The 18807-nt window shown below is 35.4% G+C and overlaps 2 protein-coding genes across 2 annotated transcripts; one reads left to right on the top strand and one right to left on the bottom strand.

Moving 5' to 3' along the window:
* Positions 1-573: 573 nt before the first annotated feature.
* On the bottom strand, positions 574-4494 carry LOC139700777 (kinetochore protein Spc25-like). The gene is made up of 4 exons (XM_071599198.1): positions 4270-4494; positions 3981-4160; positions 3518-3712; positions 574-1078 (listed from the first exon to the last, which is right to left on the bottom strand). Exons 1-4 carry the CDS (start codon positions 4379-4381, stop codon positions 948-950), a joined length of 618 nt encoding a protein of 205 aa, XP_071455299.1. The 5' UTR covers positions 4382-4494; the 3' UTR covers positions 574-947.
* A 123-nt stretch (positions 4495-4617) lies between these two features.
* CSN6 (COP9 signalosome subunit 6) lies at positions 4618-17051 on the top strand. The gene is made up of 7 exons (XM_071599197.1): positions 4618-4889; positions 7594-7725; positions 7987-8138; positions 8247-8409; positions 10199-10392; positions 13719-13884; positions 15344-17051. Exons 1-6 carry the CDS (start codon positions 4745-4747, stop codon positions 13857-13859), a joined length of 927 nt encoding a protein of 308 aa, XP_071455298.1. The 5' UTR covers positions 4618-4744; the 3' UTR covers positions 13860-13884; positions 15344-17051.
* Positions 17052-18807: the final 1756 nt, after the last annotated feature.

Here is an 18807-nt window from a genome sequence, read left to right as displayed (position 1 = left end):
TGTACAACTGTGCTTCATCTCTTTTCACATTCTCTAAGCAGTGTAAACAGTTTTGGTGAAAATAACATTTTAGTCAAATTTTAAATCTTTAGTGCATCTATAAATATACAGTCAGCTCAGAAATGGTCTTCACAAGCAAAAATTATTTTGAACATTATAGTAGCTACTTAACAGGAGGGGGATCAGGATGGTGTGGTAGTTAATGTTCTGCCTTCCCACAAAGAGGGACCACATTCGAATCCTGGAGGTGGCCTTTTTCAGTGGTATCCCGATCCCTACCTGAGGTGCTTTGGGGAGAGCACTTTAAGTGAGTACACTGTCCTTCGAATGGAACTTTAAACTGAGGACTCCTTGGCATCTTTCGTTAAGAGTAGGCTAATGCAGACATGTTTCTCTCCACCCTCCAACCCTAATGTCACAAATGAACTCAGCTGCCAGTCACCTCCCCAAAGACTACTACTTAGTAGGAGCATATAAAAACAAATGCATATTACATGGATCTGCCATTTATTATCATACAATTAAAGAATGTTTATTTGTATAGTTTTATTAATATTATTCAAAGTTTGAATTAGTCACAATTTACTTGAACTTGAATAATTGAAATAATAACCATGCCATCAAAGTATGCTAAATATGAATGGAAAACAATATGTAGAACATAAAATGAACCAAAAATCAATACCTCATGAAAGATTACAAATACATTTATTGAAATAATGACCTTTTTTTACAATATAGAAGTATTTTTTTTTTAAGTTTTATCATATGCTAAAGCATTTTTATGCAAGAATTTAACTGGAAATCCTTAATTCCTAATATAAGTATAGTTAACAATTTTAAAATTTTATCCTCAATAGTAAAGGCATTTCTTACACTAACACATCAGTACAAAGAGGAGACACATGTTACAAGAATAAAATATTATACAAAATGATATAAATGTTTTAATTTTTTAATTTTGCAATCCTCTTGAACCTGCTTCTGACAGTGGACAAAAATCCCTGAATGTCATTTGTTTCCTTTAACATTTCCATGAGTGCATCTCCATTTTTCAGTTTTGGTACCATTGCAGTGCCTGTTAGGGTTTTAAGCAAAATATAAATTATCCAACTCTAAATGAATTTATATTCGAAAGTTGTTTAAGTAGCATAGCTTGTAAGAAACACTTTTTGACCTTGGGCAATGCCATTTATGGCACAGTCATTCATTCAAAGTATTCTACCGAATACAATAGACTTTCGATTGTCCACACAAGATTATTATCAAAAGAAAATCCTATTGCTTTCCACACATTTTTTTGTCACTTGCCTCCTTTGCTTTACCGCTAATACCCATAATTCTTCTTCAATCACCGCTTGTCATCTTCATCACTCCACTACCTTCCTATATATCCTTTCCAATTTTAAATTGCTTATCAAAGTGTTTTATTGACATAATTTCATAATGATACATATTAATGCAAACAGTGTCTATTATAGAATCATACAGCTAAATTTCATCCTCGTGAAAGACCAAAGATTCATTACCACATTATTTTATAGATTATGATTACAACTCTGAGGACTGTTATGAATTGGGATCATATAATTACCCTGTTTTTCAACATGCTTAGAGATTTAGCAATTTAATGAAGTGAATCAACTAAAATAACTTAATTATCCCAACAAACATTCAAACAGATTAAGCATGCTGTACCACTAGGCTTCCTTGCTAATGGCTGACTACTAGGGGCAGTCAAATGAAAACTGAACACCTGCCAGAGCACTAAAGTCCACTAAAAGCTAGCTTTTAAGGCAACAATTATAAGGGAGCACTGTGGTAGGAGAACTAAATAGTGACAACTCACAGGTGCACACAATTGCTGGGTTTTTTCATTATCAATGAATGGACATTGCTGTAGCGGGTGTTTGTTTTCATTTGACTGCCCCTCATTTTATGGCATGTGGAGAGATACATAAGAGATTAAGTTACTATTAAATAAATGGTATTCTGATGAGGGTCAAAAAGAAACTGCACTTCCACATAAAGATTTAATCCGACTTCACTACCATGGTTTTGATGTTGCACAGCATCACCTGATGTTGATGTTCAGCATTGGAACCATGGTCATGAAGTATTAAATCTTTATGTGGGAGTGCAGTTTCTTTTTTACCCTCATCATGAAGGAATTCCACAAAGTCAAACCTGACACTGTTATGTTTAAAAGGTACATTGTTCATAGATAAATAAACACCAGCATTAACAACATTATTACATGACTAGACAATATATGTACGTGCCTGAAATCTATTTTAGCGAGATATTTGTATTCCCTAGTATGTACATACACAAGTTAACTGTAAAGGTAATGATTCTCAATGCTAATGCCGGATCTGCAAATTGACAAACAAATGGTACTCTATTTTGTCTAATGTACAAATGAAAAATTCTAGAGCAATAAAATCATTTCATGGTATACTCATTTTTGAAGGATATCCTAGTTTCTAAGGATGTAAATATACAAAAATGAGTTTAGCCTTCATCTGTGCAGCTTGTTGGTTAATTTCATAAACTTGGAATGACCCCAAGGGGAAAAATTAAGGTACAAAGAAAATGGGTGAATATCACACGAAAACATCAGCATTCAAGAATCTAGAAAGTTACTTCAAGGGTTATCGCAATTTAAGACTTCCATTAAGTAATTTTGAAACCGGTTTTTTTGGGGACAACCATTTTAAATAAAGGTGCCTCCAGTTGATCCCCAACAAATAACTACTTACTCCCTAATTTGATGGATTTCAGATTTAAATCTGCTCACATATGAGCACCCCAGCTATGACTCAAAATACCAAATTTAAAGCTTAACATAAACTCACCAATTTATGCAGTGCATGAATGTAAGAATGGGAAGTCGGTAATTCATATCAATGCAAAATACTCCGTTGCCCTGACAACCCTTGCCACATGCTTTTATGGTCGATTGCAATGTATTTTGTGCGTGAAATAAAAAATCGTTCTTAGATTTCCCATTCTAGTTAAAGGTTTATTTTGAGGTGGCTTTGTGGTAGAAAAGGGAGGAAACTAAGGCATGCAAAAGAGAGAGAGTGAAAAACATTCATGTGACCTAGTGCTTTAGATTTCGTAGGGATAGATAATACATCCTGAACAAAAGTAGGTGTGCAAACTTTCAAAATTAGCTTCAAGGTAAGGATTACAGTAACCATAAACACAGTAATCAACCCGAGGGTCGGTTTAGTAGGTGATGGTGGAGTTCACGCAGTACTAAGCCCTATACGGCCTGTGAAATCCACACATCAGGGTAGGGTGGCCAGTTCCTTTCCGTGTGCCGGTTATGGTTTACCAGGAAGATCTGGTACCTGAAAAATCACATAGCTTGGGTGACAGTATTGGGATATATATGATTGGCACTTAAAAGTTGCCCATGACCTAAGGGTTTTCCAGCCCTGCATTTGTGACTGCAGCCAAGCATACAAAATATTTGGTTCATAGGAATTCAATGACTAGCTATACTTACAAGACCACCTGTCATCTTGATTCTTCAATTTCACCATAAATGCTTTCTTGCTATCAACAGATAAATTGGTAAATGACCAAATTATTAAGTCGTCCAGGAGTTCTATGTGACAATTAAGTCTGCTCTTATAAAAATCTATGGCTAGTATATATGATTTCCAAAGATATCTGACATGTGCCACTCTGCTTTCTCGATCTAGATGGAAAAAATGTTATCATTAATATTTTTATATTATATTCTTTTTAAGTGCAACAAAATATAACAAAGAAAAAGCCAAAAATGATTGTTTTTAGCTTTTGGCCATAACTGTCGTTTAATCACCAAAATCAATTTTCCTAAAAACCATAAACTTAAAATGCTGACTTAAGCTATTCATACTATGATGCTACTCCACTGACGCGAGCATTCTTAGAGATTACTTCTGTTCTTAGAGATTCTTACTCTGTTAGACAATAAAACTTACGTTTGATAACTTCCTGCTCTTGAGTCTTTAGGTCACTTATTTCTTTTAAAAGGTTTTCCTTCTTCATATTACTTTCTTTTAACTTTTGTTTTAGTAGCTGATTACTCTCTAAATAACTTTCTTTTACTTTCTTCTGGTCTTCAACCTGTTGACGCAACCTTTCCATGTCACGCCTATTTTCTAAAACATAAAAATGAAATATATGATCAAAAAATAAGGGAAATAATCAGAAATAGGAAAACTATAATTTCAATATAATATTGATTCCTCATGCTTTGAATTCACTCACTTATTTGTATTGTCATGAACTGTGTAATAGCATCACAACGATGGAAGAACTCAATTCGAGACTGTAGTTTTGCCTTGAAGTCTTTCCGTATATCCACGCAAAAATCCATCATAGATGATTTGAGTACACTCAAGCCACCTTTCAAAGCTTAATCACAAGAGTTAAGAACACATAAACTGTTCCTGACGTAAACATTCACATAAATGATTCAAACCATTCAAACATTGTAACGTCCCTCCACAATTCATTTGCTTTCAAAATAAAAGTTATCCACCCAATCAGAACATTAGTAACAAAAGAAATGCAATATCATAGCTTTCGTAACCGTGTTTTGTTTTCTACCCGGCAGTAATGGGGTGCAGGAGATTTCATTAATGTCGATACTCGAGTTATCCTTGATTCTGGAAGATCTCATTTTGTCGTAAAATTTTGTCTTTTGAGTTTATTAACGGAAATTAGATCTTTTAACGGCACAATGGAAGTCGACGAGCCAGGGAAGAGTGTTATGGCATCATCTGGAACAGTAGGGAGTGTTTCCGTGTCACTTCATCCTCTTGTAATTATGAATATATCAGAGCACTGGACAAGAATAAGGGCCCAAATAGGAACGTCTCATCAAGGTAAATTAAATACACTGCTTTTCCCTTAAGTTTAGGCGGAGGGAAATTGTATGCATATATACGCTGTGCCCACTTTCAAAGTAATTACGTTATATCCGATATACAGTAACAATAGTTCGTTATTTTTATTCCGTTTCATTCTTATTCGTATCAGGAAAAAGCATCCGTTAATCAAGTTTGTTGTACTTAAAAATGGGCATAAAAGCTAAGTAGCGGTTGCAATTTTGATTGCCGCCCGTGAATGTCGACATTGGTTGCATAGGTTAAATATTGTTCCGTTTTGAGGAAAGGTCACTCACTTTAATTTGTTCGTTCTTTATTGACTAAAGTATGTTTAGTAGATGTTCCAATGGCGGTTTAACAGTTAAAGCTTATGAGACAAGTAATGTTATTGTGGTTCATCCTCATGATAAATCTGAATAAGTATTTATTTGGAATAACATGTCTTAAGAAACGTTCGTCATACGTGAACACATGGTGATTTTACCCTTCACTTTTTATATAGTGCATATCATTTCTTAAAGGTTGCATTTACTTACTGTTCTTATTTAAGTGGAAATTTCTTTCTTCTCCGACTGATGAAACTATCTTTACGCATACCATTTTATATTTTGCTTTAAATTTCCTTGGTTAACGTGGCCTACCGGTATTTTACTAATTATTACAAAGTTCACGGGTTATTTAGTTATGTAATCCTGTTGATCTTCAGTAATTTTGATACGGTCCCCATAAAAATTATTTTGCGATCATCAACGAAAGTTTTGATTAAAGCGGAATCGATGGCAGGAGCGAAGAAATAAAGAAGAGCGAACCAGTTGCAATAGGGCTATAGAATGTTAGGACATTGTTCTTCCGGTCATCTGGTACAATAATGTTCGAACGCATTACCTGAACCAATTGCCCAAAGTGATAACTTGCCCTGAACCATCAACATTATTTTTGCATTCCGCTTTTCCATTCTTAAAATAATTCAATATCGATGAAAACTAATTTTCAATTATATCAACTTCCCTGTATTCATTTTCATTATCGTTTGCATTTCTTTAAATAGGTGCATACTCTACACCACAAGAATGAAATCCATGAAAATACTCCCTCCAATGGTATCCAACTCTGCATTCATTCCATACAATATCCCTACCTCTTCTTTATTGCATACATCACTTTGGCCTCAACTTTTTAAGCACTGTGAAACCGATTTCTAAAACAGTTTTTTTTCAAAAGTTGTTTTTGTGTTTGCGATTCATGTTCATTTCTTACTTTCATTCATTCCAGAGAAATGTTTTAAACTCTCCCAAGTGTCATTCACACTTATGTTCTCAATATATTTTCCTTATTCCATCAGTTTCAAGTTAAGCTTTTTGTATTTTTTATTGCAGGAATGTATATAGGTAATTATAAATAAGCAAATTTAGCTTTTACTGCTTATAACCTACCTTGATACCATGGTTCTCCCCAGATCTAATTTTGAAATTCCTAAATAATATTTTTCACTTTTCATTAAATGAAGAACACAATGTATATTTCCACTGTTCTTCATTTACGTGCAACTAGTTTCAATGCCTAGGCGTCATCATCAGGCAAAAAGTTGATCCGGGAACAATCGAATATGTTTCACATTCAGAACCTTTCCTTGGATTTTTATCATACGCTAAAGCCCTCAGGTTTTCATCATGTACAACACGCTTTTAGAATTACCCCTTTGCTCTACAGTATATGCAGTGAAGTGATGTGTGCTTTCACTGAATACAAAGCAATTAATCTTTTCCCATGCATACACTCAACCAGTTTTTACTAATATTGATCACTAAATGGCCCTATTTCCTCTTAACAGGCATCACTTTTAACTTCAGGTGAACAATCATGTCTCCAATGGGGTCTCATTCAAAATGAACCAATTTTGTACTGTAGTCGTCCTATCTATGAACTGATCTTTTAAGTAATCATTGGCTCTCTTCTCCATCCTTTTTTGATGATTTTAACTGCGTATTACCTTTATTTGGAGTGAATTTACACTAATGGTCCTCAAAATCTGCTGCTTTTCCCTTTTTTTAGGATGAATATTTATACTGATCCAACAAAGTTTTCCAGCCAAATTTCACCCTTATAAATGCTGTGAATACATAATAGTATCATCATCAGTATTTAAATCCTGGGATTAGTGGACTGCAACCTCCATTTTTCTCCATTTAGTGTTAATTCCCTTACCCCCTAACAACTTCTATATTTTGCATTCTTTGCAATGTGTCATATTTTATTGTCTCTTGGACTTTCTTGTGGGAGATTCCCTTTGAAATTCCCTTCTAATATGTTCCTATCCAATCCCATTTTGTCTCAAGGTGTGTCCAATCCATGTAATTCTTCTTTGCCATAAAGTTCTCCGAATGATGCTTTACTCCTCTATGTTACTTGTTCCTCCCTTTATTTTTCCATTTAATCTTCTGTGTTCTCCTCCAGCATCATGTTTCAAATGTTTCTTTATTTGTTGGTTCAGTGTTCCTTGTTTGCAACCTCAGGTTGTTTGAACACAGCAGTTGTCTCTTCTTCATGAATTCCTCCTAAGCTTAAGGTGTTCTTTGTTTGATGTCGGCCAAAATTCTTCAATCCCATGTGATGATTAATTAACCAGAAAGTGGATGGCTAATGTAATTCAAGAAGTGTAAATTCTGATTAAAGTTTAAGAGTTTGTATTTTAATATTGCAGTGTTTGGTGCTTTAATTGGAAAACAAAAAGGAAGAAAAATTGAAATAATGAACTCTTTTGAACTATTGTATAATGATATAGCTGGTGATATTATTATAGACAGAGATTATTATATTACTAAGGAAAAACAATGTAAGTACTCATTTTCATACTTTGCTTTTATCCACTTATTAGGTCAGACATTGTGATGTTTTATAAATGTGGGTTTACCCTCTTTCATCATTCAGTCTAATGAAATGATGAAAGTGGATTCTATCATCCGCATGCATATTTTTATCATTCTGATTTAATTTAATGCAGTATAATGAAATTCCAGTGAATATAGCTGGAGAATATTATGGTTAATTGTTTAATTATTATTTTATCCACTGCCTAAATATTCATATTTTCCAGTTAAGCAAGTATTTAGTGACCTTGATTTCTTGGGTTGGTACACAACTGGAGATGCACCTGATGACATGGACATCAAAATTCACAAGCAAATTTGTGAAATCAATGAAAGTCCCGTTTTCCTTAAAATGAACCCACAAGCCCGGCATAGCGATGTGAGTTTCCCTCATATTCACATAACTTGACAATTATTATACATTTGATGTTATGATTTTCCTCTTTGTTTTGCTGTTGACTGATCTAAATGTTTTTCACTGAACCAGTTGCCTGTGACACTGTATGAGTCAGTTATTGACCTTGTTGGAGGTGAAGCAACAATGCTTTTTGTTGAGCTTCATTATACTCTCGCCACAGAGGAAGCAGAGCGCATTGGTGTTGATCATGTGGCACGCATGTCCAGCAATGAAGCCGGCGAAAGCTCCCTTGGTGAGAAAATTGAATTTGACCTAACTGAAAAAAAACCCATTACCTCAAACCAGGTTTCTCCGCAATTATCAATTAGCTTATTGAAGGCCTTCTTCATATTAAAGAATGTAAAAGTTTCAAATTACTAGAAAAGCCTTTTTAGCATTAGGGGTAGTTTTTTCAGTATTAGTACTAGCATTAGCATTATTTTAAGTTTAAAGGGAATGTCATTAACTGTGATAATGTTGGGTAGTAGTAGTTTTTAGGGGAGGCGACCGACAGCTAAGGTCATTTGTGCCATAGGGGATGGACAGGAAAGGGTGAAGGGAGGAGAGAAACCTGGCGTCGACATTAGCCTGCTCTTTACGAAAGACGCCACGGGGTCCGCAGCTTAACGTTTCATCCGACGGACGGCGTACTCACTCAAAGTGCCCTCCACAAAGCACCTCAAGTAGGGATCGACATACCTCTGAAAAATATTCAACACCGCCGGGATTTGAACCCGCGCCCTCAGGGTGGGAAGCCAGTAGGTTAGCCCCCGCACCATCTCGATCCCCATGTGATAATGTTGAGTGCAAGTTTTATTTCACTAAATAAGTCATGGTATGATAAAGCAGTAAAAGAAGCATTCACTGAGGATTAGCCCATGTAGGGGAAAAATATATTGCAACCACAAAAGGACACATTTGTGGTTGTTCAAGGGAAATTAATTTCTCAGTAGGAACCACCATGAGGCCTAAATCATACTCCTATATAGAGGATTCGCTAAAGGAATAGCACTACCGGGTCACAAGAAGACTTGGTTTTCTGGGGGGAAATGAAGGCCAGAGTAGCCAAACTGCAACCACCATTACTTTGCACCTTCCCTGCAATGTCAATTGTGGCAGCATGGCCTGGCAGTATTCTATGGCTATGGGATTGGAAGCTAAAATATTTTATGGACTTCAAAACCAAAAGTCCTCCACCAAAACTTCTTACAATGAATATGGCATGTCCTTTTTCAATCTGTTATTTAGTGTGAGCTGATGAGGCAACTCACTGAATTTGGGCTTCCTGGCAAACTCAATTAGAGATGTGCATTTCCTGCCAGTGATTGGTTGCCATTTCTTCTACTTGGATTAAAACAACTCATGGTGATCATGATGAAGGCTACGTGATGGTTATTGTGAAATATGCGAAAGATATGTTTACATTAAAAGCTTCAATACAAATTTGGGTGCAGCATAGCATATAAAAAAGAGGGAATCAAGACACATTTTATTACAGTTACTACTTTTCAATGTACAGACTTTGTATGTCATGTTTGTTTCATGCTCCCACAGCCCTTATTCCTTATATCCCTCCATCATCAATCAAGTGCCCCCTCACTAAAAGAAAAGGGAAAATGCTTCTTCAATATTGATTGATGATGCATTACCAGGTAAGTAAAGAACATAGTTAACTATGTTCAATGGTCATTGTAGAATAACCTTGTTATCAATTGATACCTCAACGAAACTATCTATTTAGATAAAAATTGTAAACCTTCTGTATTGGGGTTTGATTTTAGTGATATTTTACAGAATGCATATTTCAGAGGAATGATTCAGCTCAACTTCTGCTGTGAGCACGCTTAAGCATCTAGTTTAAATATTTTTCCATCAGAAATAAATATCAATTATGCAAAGTTGAGTTTTAAAACTAATTACAAAGATGACCTATGCCGTAAACAAGTCTTAGCAAAAAAATCATGGCAGTTACATTTACTCTAGCCGATTTCAAAAGCAGTGCTGACGATGTAGTTTGACTGATTTTAACCATTTTTACTCAGTGGCCGAGCATCTTCAAGCTCAACATAGTGCGATAAAGATGTTGCATAGCAGAGTGCGATTGGTTTTGCAGTATGTTCAAGCTGTGCAATCCGGAGAGCTTCCTACCAATCATGAAGTGATGAGAGAGGCATATTCCTTGAGCCATCGCCTGCCTGTCCTTCAGGGGCCCCGCTTTCGTGCTGATTTCTACAATGTAAGTTGTAGTTAAGTAATGTAATGTAGTTGTTGTGCAAGTAAGAAAGTGTTATAGTTCCAGACCTTTTATTAAGTACTTTTCATTAACTTAATGATTTACTGTATCAAAATACTTAATAATTGACAAATGCACCAAGTTTCTCAAAATCACGATTTCATGAAGTGTCAGCCTGGGCAGCACAGGTCAGCAATCATGGTAATAAGAGAAAGCAGTTGAAGGAATATGAGCACATTTGTTGTCTCTGGTATAACTTTATGGAATTCACACGACATATTGAAATGAAATAGTTCTCTTTTATGTGTGGTGACCTAACACCACGCCCTTGTGGCAGCTTGCAGGGTATTATGTAGATGCAGATGAAATAATTAAATTAGTAATTCCACCCACACTTTATTAAAACACGACCTAGGATTTGAGATTGAACATCATCTTCAAGTGGCAATGATGTCCAACCTTGAAACCTAGGTCATGTTTTGATAAAGTGTGGGTGGAATTACTAAGTTATTTATTTCATTTGGATATGATCAAAGCTAAATTATTTATTATGTATACTCTTAATTTGTGAAAATTTCTTAAATGTTTTCTGCATGTGACCTGGTACGTTTGTAAACTATTTAAACATACTGAACCACTTAAACTTCCTGCATCAGCCACATGTAATACTCGTGACTATTGTCTGTAGTACTACCAGCTACCTCTGTGGATTTTTTTTGTGTTTATTTGAATGAGGGAGAATCCCTTTATTTTGCAACTAAATAATTTTTAATGTTACCGAAAGTATTTTTCAGTTACTTTAGCAATTTCATGAAATTCAATTTTAGTATATATTTCTTAGAAATATTATGCACCAAATAATAACCTTCAAGATAACCTGGGTTTGATTGCTTTAGTATCATCATCAAATGTGGAATACATTCAATGTTTCCTGAATATATAACAATAAAAACCAAAAGGTAAGAAGAATCAAATGAGTTACTGCTTTGAGGGTGAGAGAAAGCAAGGGATGGAAGCATTAGTAATATTTTTTAACCAACATTGAAGAACTCCAGATTCAGGGATTCCTTTTCAAATTTCCAGCCATTTAAAGCATTAAACCGTGGGCACCGTAGTCCTTTGTGCCATTCTTTACATTACCTGCCTGCAACAAATAGACTGGGCACTGTGATTAGGTCATTCATCCAAGACCAATTGTTGCTTAGCTTTGGTGGTGGAACTGGTGTTATAACATTACTTCACCATTACCCTTACTGGACACCTCTTACTTCCAATTCCACCATCATCCTATAAACAAACACAAGAGCACGGCAGTGGGAAACTCTCTCCTCTCATTTGTTGCTAACATATTCCTGCATTACACAAATGGATTGCAAAAGTGACTTTGTATATTTCCCCACAACATGGCTTAGGCATGCACCCAAAGGTTTTGCCATATTTGACAAAAGTATGTACGCTGTCAATGGATTTGTTGATGAATTGAATATTGAATAACAAGTTATGAATTTTACCTATGAAATCAGACGAAACAACTTCCCATTTTGAAAAGTATTAATTGTAAAAAAAACCAAGGGACCTAAGAGTTCAATATTCACAGAATAAAAGATTCACGTGAAGAATTGCATTATATTAGTTTGTTACCATCCTAACGAACAGTGAATGGCAGCATTTAATTTTGACTGCTCACTACACCACTCAATGCACATGAATATATCTCAAAACTTGAGTGCATCCTAGGCCTAGCCATCATTAATAGATATAGATAACCGCTGAAAAAAATGACAAAATTATAGCCTTAAAAAAAATATAGCTGATCTGCAGAAATATATTACAAAGGCCCCAAATCCATTGCTCATCCTTTCCTTCCATAAATTACCAAAGGCATCTTTAAAACATCTTGTGAGCAAAAAGAGGACACAAACATTGCCTAAACCAATTAGAACATGCTCTATGGCTTACTCTGGACCTCAAATGTTAGAATGTCCTTATTTGAGAAAAAAGCATTTGCAAAAGAAAGTACGAGTGCTATTAACTTTCATGATTGGTCAAAGTAAACACAATTCTGCCCTTGGATTCAAAGAACACTTCGTGTATCTCGAAAGTGGACATTTTTCCTTATTAGTAGTCATACAGTAGATTTTCCACTCTGGCCACTCTATCTCTCCGTAGTACTTAAAATGTTAAAACGCAACCAATATTTACAAATTAGATACAGGCTGAGAGTCTCAATATAAATTTGCTTAAAGATGCCTCCACAAACAATGAACTCTGTATCGTTTGTAGCACACTTTTCAACTTTGTTTCAAAACCAAAAAAATTAGAGGAACCGGAGTCCTTATCTCTATTGGAATCTCATTCCCCTTGCCACTTCCCTGCATGCACTTCTCCCGCTTGCTGTCTTCACCCACTTAACCCAACGTCACCTGGCTCTTTCTCATGCTCCAGCATAGATGTGTTTTCCCCATGAGCATGGCACTCACTCACTCTAGTATGCATATTGTGGAAATTCGACTATGCCTCATCAGATGTCAGCTATCTTTGTCAAACAGTTGTATCATGTGCCTATATCATGATTCCTCAGACTCGGGTAATCTTTTTGGTGATTCATGTGATGAATGATTTGGGCTTCAATCCTTAGGGTTTGTGACATCAGCAGAAAAAGATAACCAACTTGCCCTCCATAGATGTCTTGATTAAGAGAAGAAGTAATTGGAATCTTAGCAATAGCATGTAGGAAGAAGGTTCTCCTGAGCATTACTTGTATGCTTCTTCAATTACTAGCTGCAGAGAAACCTCACTTAATGACAGCTTTACAGAGGAATGGCTACTTGGGAACTTGGTCCTGCAAAGGAGAGAGTTCTGAGGAAGCATGGCTTTTGTTTAAGATACAACATTACATCCACATATATGGGGATGTGTGATTAGGTTTGCAATTTTGAACTTAGCATTTTAGAAGATGGTGTTGAATCAAAATCGGATAGAAATATCTATATGCATTTTTTTTTATTCCTTACTGATGAATTTCTCCATAACTAATCCTGGAAAACAAATTACTAATTCCATTGAAAAACTTAAATTTTTGCATGTAATTTAAAATTCAAATTGATTTTGCAAGCTTTAGTTAGATTTTTTGTGTGCAATTTCATTACCTTTGGTACAATTTAGACTTTAATAAGGCCTATGCAACTTGTGCTAAAGTTCGAGTCCTGTCATAAAATTTATAGATGGTCTAGTGAACTGTATTACTGTGATGAGTTACCTTTACCATTTCATTAGTCACATTGCATCATCAGTTGTATTAACTCTTTGTGATTGTTATGATTTTTCAGCAATGCAACGATGTTGGCCTCATGACTTACTTGGGCACCATAACCAAAGGATGTAATGACATTAACCAGTTTGTGAACAAGTTTAATGTGTTGTATGATCGCCAAGGAATGGGCCGTCGGATGAGAGGGCTATTCTTCTGAGAGGGTGCCATTAGTGGATTTTTTGGTAACTATTTTATTATTTTTATCATTGCTGCATTTACCACCCATCGGTAGCTTCTTCTAGTAATCTTATAATTTTCGTAGTGTGCCCTTAAATTTTCTGAAAATTCACATCAAGTCTAATGGCAAATCATTAGCCTTTTAATTTTTCTGATCATAATGTGTGTCTAGTGATACCAACTACAATACAGAAACCCTAGAATACAATTTCTAAAGAATTCTCACTTTGTTTGAAGTTCTTACACTGTGTGTTTTCTTTTATTGCCTCCCTTTTTTGGTGTCATTATCAAATATTATAGCAATATCTTAGAATATACACCCTTGGCATTCATAACTCATTTCATCTATAGCATTTTCGAGTAATAAGGTGATAGTTAGGGTTTCTGATGGATTTCGTGCAAGTTAGCTTGGTGTAAAAATTGTCAAGAAGTATGAAAGAATACCTGAAAGTGATCATGAAACCTGCTAATTATTATTATTTTAGAATTACGTTCCAATTAGGCGATTTTCCTGGTGGCAACATAATTGCAGTGGATTTTTAAAAATGTGCATTTGTTGGTACAGTTGCATTGTTGTGTGCAATTACAGTTATAATTTATCAAATGGGATTATTCAGAGTATGTATGGAAAATAAAATAAGAATACTGTGGTTTTTCAGGTTAGAATTTATGAAAAATATGTGCATCAGATGCCAAAAAAATTAAAGTATTTTAATGTTAACATTTAATATAAAGAAAATTTAATTTTTACATTAAAAAATTAGCAGCTATATTGTTTATTCGTCATAGAATCACAGAAATTTGTCATCACTGCTGCTAAATCATTTCCAGAGTTATTTTCACTTTCCTTATACACGATTTCATCATCACGTCGTCCAAGCACACTGCTAATGCCAAATTTTAAAAAGACATTATGATAGTCTGACTTTTAACATTGTGCCAGGACCTTTTCAATCAATCACAGATGCTAGAAATTCACAGCAGTTTCATTCATTTTGCCAGTATGGCATCATGAATTGGTTTTTATAAAATATCTTTGGTATTTAAGTTACAGTTTTTGTGGTATCGTGGTACTGGTTTGTATGCAAATACCATTTCTTTTCATGAATCACTTGCACCATGTCCTCATCCAAGAAAAATCAGCGAAGCACTTTCAAGTAAACATCAAATTTCTATTGCTTATTTCTGGCTCAAAAGGGTGATTTAATCAAAGTTTTTAATTAAGGCTTAAATTTTCTATACTTGTGAGAAACAAATACTCAAGTGTATTTTTCTGTGAATTGCCCTCCGTGTTGTAGGTTGAAGTTATATCCCAATGCCCTTGGCTCATAAGATGCATCCTTATATTAGAGCACATTTTGGAGCAACATAAAGTGTGTTATGGGTTGGGAAACACTGTAATTAATTTTATTATACCAAGTTGTTAACTTAAAAATGATGATACCTTTAAACTTTTAATTTCAGGGTAAAATATTGAACTCTACAATGAATGAATTGCTGCCCTCCACTACTACAGTTTTGGTGGTAATATTTGATGCTGGTTGGACCCATTGATACTCGGAAGTTCATGAATTGTGAAGTGTAATAAGTTGTTACCAAAACTACATGGTACAAATGGACTTGCTTAGTGGTCACAAGCGTTGTCAATCAATTTTATTGATAAGCTCTCACAGCAGTATAATCTATGTTCAATTGCCAAGTGTTATAAAATTCCTTATGTCAGCCTTTGTTTGGGCTGGTGCTACCCATTTATTGCTCGTTCTTTCTCTCTGTGAATTTCAGATCATGCAGTTATTTGTGTGTACCAAAATATAAAAATTTGATGTACAGTCAAATGTTGGAATCAGAATTTTTTTCCATAAGTGGCATGACATCTATTGTATTTTTTGAGTAAATTACATAACATGTAAATGAATTTAAACCAGGAACCACAGTGTGCTGTGACACCTTTTTGCTTGACATATCTTTAAACCTCACCTTCCCTTGAAGGTCTTGATTATCAATTGATCATGGGGATTTTTCTAAGTTAGGGCATTTTTTTTGAGAATGTGCTACCCATTGCCTATTTTTCCGCTTCTCTTGTCATAGGGAAGCAGTGCTTCAGCAGCATCTGCTAACATATAGAGCACTTCAAATAAAGCACCATATTGCAAAGCATGAATTTTATTATACCCATATTCACAAGTAACTAGGAATCATTTTAAAAAATAGAGCACAATATTATAATAAACACCAGAGGTTTGTTTTATCCATGCAAATCTAATGGGAAGAAAGGTATAAAACATTGTAAAATCAATACTTGCCAAATATAGATCAATGCATTTCCATAGACACCATGAAACCATGTACAATGGCAATTCCCTGAACATATCATTACTAGCATTGGAAATGGGGAAATATTAATGCCATACCTTTCTGTGATGAGATAGTTCTTCCAGTTATATGTATGAAATTGACATAGGATACAACCTTCCATATGGATTGTGTGAAATCACTCATTCTTTAAGAGTGGCTACCACTAATCAGGGTATTTTCTAAAAATTTTTACTAGCCTGATTGATGACTAGAAGGTTTGCTTAGGCTGAATATGCCCATAGCATTAATTAAATCTATCATGAAAAGCATCCATTAATGCAGTGACCAGGAGCTTCATTGTTTAACGTAACAGAGTGGTCTCTGACAAGGATGTGCACCAAATGAGAAAATGAATTTCTATAAAGTTTTATGAACCACATGAATTTCATGTAAGACTAAAAACATCTCTTTTGGGTAAATTTTTAAAATAAGTGGCAGAGAAGAGTATTATTGAGAGGAGAAGGCAAGGAAGGAAGATCAATTCTTGTTGTGGTGGATATGTCCTTTAAGTTGTTACTTTTCTTTGTTAATTCCTTTTTTGATTTCTTGCACTTCTCAAGTTAAATAATACCTTAAAATGTTTCAAGTGGATTCTTTTAATTTCATGCAGGGTGTGACATGTCACTAACTCACTGTAAATATACTTTACGTATGACCAAATTTATTATGATTCCCATTGTCTCCATCAACTGCAATGGTGTTCCTCCGGCATATAAAGACATTGATATCAGCAGCTGTCATCCTTAGCTGGCTACATTATCAGCAATACTGTTGATCAGTGTTTGCAATGGAGAGTAACATTCCAATTTATAATGCAGCAGCTCCTGAAATTATATAAATCAAGAAGCACTGTGAAAACCTTTGTTCAAAAATAAATGAGGACAATATCTTGTATCAGAGTTTAAGTATCCAAAAAGTGTCCTGCCCAAAATACCAATAAAGTGTTGGTACCTGGAAGAGTTCATCCTTGTTGTGACTTCGGCCAAATCCTGCCTAAATTGCAGGATAAAAGTATTTTTTGTGATATTTGTGCTTTTGTATGTATATCATTGTAAATGAAGGGAATTGTCTGATATATCTCTGAAGGCGCTCTGCGATAGCAGGGATATATATTGGAAGTGTTTCCTTTGTCGCACCAAGACGTTTTGCCCCACCAAAATGGCAGACAATATTGAGCTTATGAAAGCTGAAAAAGTGCCCTGAAAAGCCTCGGAGGGAACAACCAACATAAAATGAGTAACCACTAAGTGAACAACCAATATAAAATTTCATCTCGTCCAATGAAGAAGGTATCTAATGCTGTTGTAGTGAATCCAGGGGATTAAATATCTTTTACTGCCCATGGATACATCTGGTATCCCAATTCTGAATGCACCGTCCATTGAGCAAGTGAGCAGTTCAGCGAATGTTTCTGAGCTGCAGAATATAACAAACACAGTTGAAGGCTCGAACGAAGAGGGTTCCTACAGTTAAGAGACTACAATAAGGTAGCAAACAAAAAATGGCATCAGAAGCACTGGTTTATTGGGAATGACACAGTCACTAGTAACTTTTCTGATGTACCTAGGTGAGTGTAGTTATTCGTAATCCATGCTTCATCTCATGCTAAACCGGAGGAGATCAAAAACCACTCGGTGAAAAAGTTCTGCTGCCAGGAGTTTGCTTGCGAACAATTATTTGATTGCAAATCCAGCTGCTTTTAAAGTCAGCGTTTGCTTGCTGATCAATAAGAAATTGAAAAAAAAAGGAATCCTGTCCAAGCAGAGTGACAGTATACCAATTTAATGCATCGATATTAAAAAAGGCAAAAAAACCATATCAACCACCCAGGAAATGGAGTCATCTCCCATGATCGGGATGAACTCAGTTCACCACTTGAGTCTGTGTTATGTATTTCTGCTGAGTCCTGGTAACCTCGGAGGCTGACCCAAATGGTAGCAAGATACATGAGTAGTACAAGATCGATCCATGCATGACTAGGTCACGATACTAAACAAGATTATAAGGCCATACTTTGCTGCTAAAAAAATTGTGCATCACATGGTTGAAATCAACCATCTGCAGTCTACCGACAAAGATTAAGAACCATGTCATTTCTGATTTCCAACTTAAAGACCACCCAGCACCCCACATTACAATAAGCTCATCTTCAATTCCACATATAATCTACCTCCCTTCCTTCCATCATCATACTTATTCTTCTCCTACCTCGCTTGCCTAAAGTTCACTCCTATACCACAGTATTCAGCATCCCATCGCCAATCAAAATGCTCTGCATCCACCTTTCTGTCTCATTTGGATATCTCCTAACAACCATCCCTCCCTCTACCTCCATAATCCCAAGCATTTCTTTGTTTTCTTTCTTTTCAACCCACCATACCCATCCTCCAAAACCACATTTTGAAAGTCTCCTATCTTCACCTGATATCTTGCTTCACTGGCAATAATAATGCAACACATGAAACGATACTCCATATCAATGTTTTTACAAATCTTTTCTAAAAATTCTTATTCAACCATCCTGTCATCAACTCCTCCCCCTTTACTAAACCTTCCTTGCATAATGCATGTCT

This window comes from Hetaerina americana, unplaced genomic scaffold (assembly GCF_022747635.1).
Source record: "Hetaerina americana unplaced genomic scaffold, ioHetAmer1.1.p SCAF_11, whole genome shotgun sequence".
Classification (NCBI taxonomy): Eukaryota; Metazoa; Arthropoda; class Insecta; order Odonata; family Calopterygidae; genus Hetaerina; species Hetaerina americana.
The sequence above is the reverse complement of the archived record's forward strand: the minus strand, read 5'-3'. Positions and strand labels throughout refer to the sequence as shown.